Source organism: Melampsora larici-populina (assembly GCF_000204055.1).
Source record: "Melampsora larici-populina 98AG31 unplaced genomic scaffold MELLAscaffold_5, whole genome shotgun sequence".
Taxonomy (NCBI): Eukaryota; Fungi; Basidiomycota; class Pucciniomycetes; order Pucciniales; family Melampsoraceae; genus Melampsora; species Melampsora laricis-populina.
The window spans coordinates 1,205,817-1,214,472 of record NW_006768769.1 but is presented as its reverse complement, the minus strand read 5'-3'; the positions used below and the strand labels follow the sequence as shown (position 1 = coordinate 1,214,472).

General features: G+C 38.9%; 2 protein-coding genes across 2 annotated transcripts; both read left to right on the top strand.

The window, feature by feature from the left end:
• Positions 1-872: 872 nt before the first annotated feature.
• MELLADRAFT_60262 (uncharacterized protein) lies at positions 873-3,074 on the top strand (the record flags this gene model as incomplete). The annotated part of the gene is made up of 5 exons (XM_007406156.1): positions 873-1,143; positions 1,551-1,949; positions 2,016-2,048; positions 2,198-2,608; positions 2,671-3,074. The coding sequence occupies 5 exons, from the start codon at positions 873-875 to the stop codon at positions 3,072-3,074; spliced, it is 1,518 nt and encodes a 505-aa protein (XP_007406218.1).
• Positions 3,075-3,705: 631 nt separating this feature from the next.
• Positions 3,706-5,661, top strand: MELLADRAFT_74183 (uncharacterized protein; the record flags this gene model as incomplete). Its single annotated transcript, XM_007406157.1, has 3 exons — positions 3,706-4,996; positions 5,114-5,363; positions 5,457-5,661. The coding sequence occupies 2 exons, from the start codon at positions 3,783-3,785 to the stop codon at positions 5,355-5,357; spliced, it is 1,458 nt and encodes a 485-aa protein (XP_007406219.1).
• Between the last annotated feature and the right edge of the window lie 2,995 nt (positions 5,662-8,656).

Sequence of the window (8,656 nt, the reverse complement as noted above, 5' to 3'; positions counted from 1 at the left end):
TGTCAATTATCTTGTTAGAATTACCTTGACTTGAGCCTCATGAGAATCTCTTTATTTCAAGCTCAATCTCCAAAACATTTTCCTACCCTTTGAACAGTCCTCTCAATTTCTTCTTTCCTCAGACATTTTGATGTTTGTTTTTGCTTTTTGCCTCCCACTTATTGGGATTGGAGGTACCCACACAGGGTCCAAATTTTGCACTCACGGCGTGTTAGCAGAGCATTTTCCAAGATTGTGTTGAGATTGTTGTATGTTTGGTGCCAGGCTGAACTTTGTGCAGCCTTGGAACACGCTCTTTACACCTGGCTGGAGTTGAGCCAAGTCAATCAACAAATACTCAGTATGAGTAATACCTATCTTGATACCAAACATGTATGATTCCTTTGCTAATGTGCCGTGAGTATAAGATTTGGACCCTGTGCCAGCACCCATTTTACCCTCACCCAATTTGCAAGTAAAGTAGTGCATTGCTCAATTTAGGTAAGATGGAAGAATCTTGGTGCAGGCCTCTCCCCCTCTCCAGTTGTTTCAAAAAGATACGCGGGCGAGCCAGTGTAATCTACCCGTTTCATGTTATTTCCTACCGAGTAGTACCGGTGCGAGGCCTTGCAGAATTTGAGGGTGAACTCCATACGTTGGCAGACCTCAGCATGGTTCGTCAAGAGTGACTCAACTGTGGGTGAAGTCTGACGAACTGACTGATAGCCGCAGCAGTGCGGGGAAAATATTTTCCCGCAACGCTCTGAGGTCGTCGTCGCATATGGGTCTGGTGAGAGGTTTTGGTTTCGAATGTATAGCATATAAAGACACAGATCATCATCGTTGTATCCAAGACTACATCACCGGCGTCTCTGTAATTACCTGGATCAGTGATGTACCACTTTCATGGGTTTGCAAAAAGGAAGGAGGTCAAGCCGAGGCTGATGACCCTCATCCTTTTTATGCTTACATGCCTAACTCCCTCGTTCATCTCCACTGGGTTTAATTTGATCAAGAACAAAGAGAAAATTCTGCCAGCCTGTGAGACCGATCTCACAGAGGCCTCCTCCTCAACTTCGGAGCATTTGATTAGGATTCCAGAAAATGAGATCGTGGAGGTTAACGATCTTTCATATCGTTCAAATTCAGACGACTTGCCAATTTGTGAGTTACACACCTTTGACTTCACATAGTATATGTTCTTCCAATTGTTCTCTCATAAAATCCTCGGATTCATTTCAGTATCCATAAATTATTCAACTTTGAAAGGAAAAGGAAAGTACTTGACAAGCGATCTGTTGGTCTAGTTTTTATTGATCCGATCGAGATAAGTTGTAATTCTCAACTTATCAGTTCTTCGTCGGCGTGTACAGAGAAATTCAAAGGCAAAATACCATGGCATTGTACTCGGGAGCCGATGGGTTCTTGCTCAGGCATGAGGTGTCATTGATGAGAAGAGGATCAGATGGTGCATCGCCTAAGCGGCCATGGCGGAAGTTTTTATCCAAGTGTTTGTTGTGATTTTTTTGCATCACAGAATTAGGTAGAATAACATGTGTGTTTTCTTATAGATCCAAATCTCCAGACTCAGTTCTCAGAATATAAGATTAACGGAGTTATTTTACAACACCTTCAAGGATTGATTGGAGGCGATCAAATATGGTCCATGAACTACTTGATTGATCATATGCGTAATCTCATTGCAACAAAGAATCAAGGTATAAGGTTCATGATCAACGTTTTCAAAGAGTTCATCACGAGTGAAAGCAATCCACTCCACTATGCACGAGTTAAGGTTGCTTTGTCTACACTCCTAAGAAACTCAGCACCAGATGAATTTTATCAACCACACTGGAAGTGGGAGGTACACAAGATGGTGGCATTTATTGAAAGAGAATTTCGATCTCATCCAGAAGCGGCCTCGAGTGTCTGGAATCCAAATCTACCCCCGGAAAGCTTCATTATAAGAGGTCAGTGATCGATGATCAGCTTGATTTAATTAATTAGTATTCATCATCATTTTTCGTTTGCTTTAGATCTTTACGACCCTATTTTGGCTTTGGAAACAGGTAATGTACCCAGCTTTGATGTTTCTAGGTAGTGTGCTGGATCCCTGGATCCTTGCAGGTATAGAATCTGAAACTCAAATCATTTCCAAAATACAAAATTCCATCGGACTCAGCGACACTCGAAAGCGTCCTTGAGATCTCTTTTATAGAGGCGCGTAGAGCGCACTATATAATAACCACTGGCGGAAAACACATATCGGCTCATGAGTTAAGAAACGCAAGTGCAGATGAGTTGAAAGAAACGGTTTCGGGAATTGAGAAGGCTCTTCAAAAGAAAGATGGAGAGATGAAGGATCTAACTTCAGCAGATGAAATGACACTTCTCAAGGCACTTTATGTCATAAGAAAGGAAATGAAAGGTCGTGTAAAGATTGATATCATAACTTCTGAGATGACTCTTCTGGGAGGTAGCACAACGTGTATATATCTTCCAAAATTATGTCATGAAGCAACAAAGATGGCCGTAGCGTTTTCAGAGCTTGTTGACGTAGCTCATAGCCCTGTGACTTCAATAGCCATTCATATGCGTGCAACGAGGATGAATATTGCGCTCAGAGCATGTCAGTTGGACATCTTTTCATTTTATCTTCAGGAAGGATACTGACTTTTCAATTGATTTCAGTTACACCTCAGCGTTTACTTCAACTACATGGCAATGAGCCGGTTTTTCAACAAATGATTTTATGGAAAAATCAACCATCTCTCCTAGAAATCAAGAATCTTCTCAATGCAATCACCGAACCCAAGCTACTTGAGCTGGACGAGAGATCCATGGATCAATCACATACTCTTGTAGAGATTTTTCACAGTTTCCTCATCTATCTTGGAATTGTGGAGTTTGAGAATGTGAAGAACTCTTCAGTACTCTATGAAGTGGTGAAGACTGCCAAAATTCTGGCTCAAAAAAATGGCATGTTTGTGGATCTTGAGATTGCTCTGACTGCAAGGTTAAAATGTCGATATCCATGGTTGGCACATTATTTCGAAATCACTGGCGCTATCCAAAAATCCTTACACAAAGTTTGATTTAAAATCATGTTATACTGTTTCTCTCTCTATGTGAAAAATATTGTTATCAGTCTTGATTGTGGATGCAAAAAAAGAGAATTGTGATTTGTGTGGAGGCTTCCCTTGAACAAGCTTCAGAGATATGGTGAGTTGTTCCTAAAAGATCGCGGGTTCTTGTGAGACATGCGAGGGCCCAGGAGCTTTGTTAGCTTTTGTCATGACCGTCATGAAGACCAGTACACTTTCTCTTTTATCGTGAGTTTACTTGGACTCCAATTGCCAAGTAAGTTGTGCCAAAAGAGTCAAGACATCTGACACGGTCATTTTTTTAAAAAAGTGCATACTGGCTGAATTGCATGATCAGTTAAAACACTATCTAGACAAGCTACATAAAGAGAAGACAAGTTACCTTATAAGGGAGACGGCCATCTGATCGGTGCAAAGGAAGTCAGTGTCTTTGAGAAACCTTGACCAAACTTGACAAAGTCCCTGGCGCCAAAGTTTGATCCTGACTCGGGTCAAGATCTCACGCACCCGGGTTGATGACATGCTCATGCTCACGGTCTCACGGCCCTACATACACATGATACACAACGAGCGAATAATTATGAGCAATCCCAAGGAGAACAACCAAGCTTCAACTCTATCAGCGTTATCTAGAAGTGTCCATGTCCAGATAAGACTTCATTGTTTTGTATCAGACACGGAACGCTCAGCTGCCTCATCATGATCGCCAACCCTGTAGTGCTGACGACTTCCTCCACAATTTCAATCGAAGGCGACCTCTCGGAAGACGGACAGTCTGATGACCTTTCTGATAGCGATGAACCAGTAGTGATACCGCCAACTTGGACTTCACTTCGATTTACACATCTAGTCATTCTCATTCCACTCTCCTTGCTTATCGTTCCAGTTCTCGCGTTACTACCGATTTCTTCGTGGTATTCAAATGGACTCGATTCATATTATTCATTCTTCAAAACTTTCTTTACACCTTTCTGGATGGGATGTTTGGGGTTTCTAGCTTGTTTTGGATTGAAGAAATCGATCGTCGAGAGTTTGATTCAATTCCTCTCTCGAAGACAACATCGTTCACATTCTTCGAGGAACGCTTTATATTTAGCACTCTGTCTGATTTTCCAAGTTACTTTAACCGAGTTACTCAGATTAGCTATTTTGATCAATCAAAAGGATCGAAACCTTGAGTCTCGACCTTCTTTGAGCAATGTAAATTTTCAGCATGATTTAAGGAGCTTTCCTGCAAGACAAAATTCTACATTTGATTGCAACATCTATTTCTTCATCGCCTTTTGGGTAGGATTAGGATGGAGTCTCTTAGAGCTCCTTGTACTGGGTTGTTCTGACTGGATACATCAGGTTTTGCTATACAAGCATGTACTTTTGGAAAATGGAGAGGAAGAAGAGGAATCTGGGATCCCGGGGAAAGGAAAGTGTTCACGAGTTGTGGAATCGACAAGTCAACTTATCTCTGCGGCCGAAGCTGATCATCTCGGTATTGAAGAGCCACTGCTGTTTTTGAACGGTCAATCTCCAAACCTCTCAAAAACTACTTCGACTGCTCATGATCACCTTATGTCAAAAGGGCCTCCGGCTTCAAATAAAAGAGTCTTCCAATCTTCATCGGATGTCAGTCGAACACCAGACACTGCTACTTTTTCAATGAGTACAGAAGGTACTCCCGTCAAGTTGACATCCGCTATCAAGTCCAATGTTCAGATTGGAGAAGGAACTTATCATGTGATAGAAGCCGATGCAGCCAACCTCACTGGACGCGAATCTTCACAAGATGAAGACGTCGGTGAAATCGAACAGCTGCGGGCTGGGATGGAATCCCTCGAGAGGCAGTCTGTCGAGCAAGCCATTGGGCTTGCCCTTTGGCAAATCCCTTGGTTTATTGTTTGGATATGGCGATTAAATTCGTAAGACAGTCTCATACTTGGATTTCCAGATAATCGACGCCTCTGGATGATGTATTCAGACTTGAAACTGACTATTGTTCCTTTGTATTTGATTACCTTGTGATGAATCTTTCAAAGAGCCTTGTTGACTGTCACTTTATCCTTGATCTTAGCTAAAGGAGTATTTCCAACTCAAAGCAACCCAACTGCAACAAACTCTATTAGTTATATGATTCTGGTCATCATCTTCAAATCAGTAATCGTAATTCTTTGGTCGTTTCAAGCAAAATCTATTGGGGTTGTAAAATTGACCTACATAACCCTTATTATTTGTTTGATTGGCTTTGTGGGATGTCTTGGTCTTTGGGGTTTTTTGACATGAGAAATGGTAAGGGTCAACAGATTTGATTTCAATATAATTTTGATCACTTCCCAAAGAAATTTCCTATTTGCTTATGTGGTTTGTTACCAATTGTTTCAGGTAGATAATCTCAGGAATGTATCATAGGTAGACTTTCTCAATGTTTTCAATGTTTGAAAAATAGAGAGGCTATTTTTTTGGATGAAGACAATATAAGCATTGCATGTTGTTCATAGTAGATTTATGTCAGAAAGAGGAATTGTATCATATCAAATAAGTGGAAAGATAATTGAACTGCTTTTTGCATTTGAAATTAACCTTTTCCAAAACAAGATCTCTATGATGGAGCAAGGTTCAAGTGCAATCCCGAAAGAAAGTGGTGGCCCTCTGTAAACGCCTTTGTGCAAGCATGTCCGTTAGGAATTCAGGGTAAGTACAAAGTCATAGATACCATTCAATCACATCTCCTCCTGTTTGATCTTGATCATACCAGAGACATATTCATGCTATCTTGTGTTATATGAATTTTCTTTGTAAATTTTACAGCTGTAAGTCTTCATTGATATATATGAATAGAAGAGGAACTTTAGGTAACTCAAAATGGATTGAGATTGACTTGACAAATGATTTAGAGGACAAATCATCCAGCAATCGCAACAAAAGGAAAGACTAAATCAAGTTTCACAATCATCAAATCCAAGGATGCAGCAAAAGAAATCTGCAAGTTCATCAAAAGAAGATCCTGCAAAGTCAACAACCAGCATTATTGTTGGACAAACCAGTCAGCATTAGTCTTTCATTCACCACTTGAGACTTATTCTTAATTTTTGTGTGGTCTTCATTCTTTCCCTTCTCAGATCTCCTTTCAGCCAGTTATGCAAGAGTTCTACACGGTAACCCTCAAAAAGCTACTGTACTTGCAACTTGACCAATAACACTCTGTTGTGCTGGTATCTCAGTGTGCCTTGTAGTTTTGAAGAAAACTGATTTGCCTCAAATTTACCTGACTTGACATAGCAGATATTCACTATGTGTTTCCCCCAACCTCACAATTTATATTACTGGACCAAAGGCAAACACCATATGGATTCCTCAAGATTGCTGTGCTATGTTGAAAGCTGTGATCCAGGAACAGTACATCAGGGCAATTCTTGATCAACTTGTTGTCAAACATGCTCAAGCTCAAAAAAATGAGCCACTCTTGAATTGGAATTTCCAACTTGATTCTTCTGAATGCTTGTCATAAAATCCTCTCTGCCTTATCTGAAGATTCTATTTGATGCTTTTGTTCCAACTTCTTCAACTTCATCTCTACCAAATCCAAAAAAAGAAAATCAGTTTTTTGTACTCTTTTTGAAAATTTCAGCTGCTATTTTACCTTCTTCTTGCAATTAAATTCTCTGATATCCACCATGTGTAGACTCAGAGGTTCAATTTGATTTTCTCACTTTATCTCTTGAATTTTTTTCTACCAAATTCAAGCAAAAATACATTTTTTTTGATTTTTTTGAGATGTTTGATTGCTCCCAATTGTCCAAGAACACCCATTTGAGGGTCCTTATTTAAATGGAAGGAATTTTGGAATTCTTTACAAAAAAAAGGGCCTTTGGAAACAGGTATGAATCCAAGAGATTTTTTTGAAAACCAGCAAAGATTGTGTAGATAGGAGGGCAAAATTTTGGGAAATCTATTAGGAAGAATAGGTATGATTGCTTGGTTTTTTCAAACTGAAATCACAATAAGAGGTTTTTGCTAGAATTGGGTAATAGAGCCCTAATGACAATTTAATGTATACAGACCATAGTAGAACATTTTTGTAAGTACATATGCAATTGGTCCAGAAGTAATAAAAAATCTACTATGAGGCAGATAAAAATAATACAGAAAAGGGAGAGGTGGGTGGGACCAAAGATTTATATGAATTGACAGAACAATTACTACAAGAAATATAATTTTTTCCAGGCAGAACACAAAAGTATTGATGTTGAAAAATCCTGAGACACCAGGAAGAGAGCAAAAATTCTAAAAATCTGCATCTTGTTCCTGGATGTTGGAGCTCCATTATGAGTACTTTTTTTATTCTACATGAAGATATTTGTTCAATGTACTGACAATAAATGTTTAAAATTATCAAAGAACTACCTGTAACAATACTTGAAATTTGGCCCATGATTGTGAAGACAACATTCTGCAGCACTTTAAAAACACCAATAACTTTTGCAATTCTACTTCAAACATCTTGATTTTTGGTTCACTAGAGAATATGTGGGCATGCCCACAACAGGTGAGCTGTTATAAAGATTTTTCATTATCATTATTATTACCATTGAATGCAAAACTCCATTCCCAATAAATTCCACTTGAAATTTCTTAATTTGATTGGCTGAATTGAATTTAATAAGGAAATTGATTTCAATTTGTGATTTAATATTTGTAAACTTGCTAAATGTTCATTTGTAAGTGAATGAAATAAGTCTAGTTTCAGTTGTTGTTGTTATTGGTTGATCCTAAAGAAAAGAAGTTGAAATTGACTATAAAATTACTTGATGTTTGTTTTCTCTTATAAGAAGTGGGATACGACTAAACAATGCAATGAGATATCCATATACAAGGAGAAAAATGATGATTTGAAATCAATTGAAAGACCTCATTGGCCATAACGGCTGTGATTATGGTTTAGTGGTGAGAGACAGAAGCGCAAAGTGACCATTTTCATACTTGTTGAGTGATCAAGTGATTGCACTGGTCAGGCGGCGTTGTTGAAATGGCTGGGAAAAGAAAATTTAATCAATGTGGCCCTTCCAACTGCATATAGGCTTTCAAATGGTGACTATCAAAGATTGAAGGTTTGCAAACAAGGAAAGGAATTTGCTTCAAGAAGCACAGCCAATGACTAACAAAGCCAAAAGGGCTCTTGTTATTTGAAGTCCAAACAAAAACAGAATGCGAAAAGCAGAAATAGAATCACAAAACAATTACTATCTGAGCTCCAAAAGCAAAATTGAAAGAAAGTGCAAAGTAAAAGCACATTCACAAACCAAAAGATGAACTACAGCTGAACAGGAACAATATTGACATGATGTGGTCTTCACTTGGACAGAAGACGGTTGGGCCGTCTCATGCAAGTCTGGTGTATGTTTTTAAATTTAGATTTGAGGGCTAAACAGATCCTCTTTAAACATTTTTGAGGAAGTAAGGTGTTATCTTGGTATATAAACAATCCATTTCTGTTTGAAGGGTTCTGCATTTGAAACAGCTGTACCACTCTGCTTTTTCTTGGCATCAAGTTGGGTTTATTAGGGATTGGGCACAGCAAAATT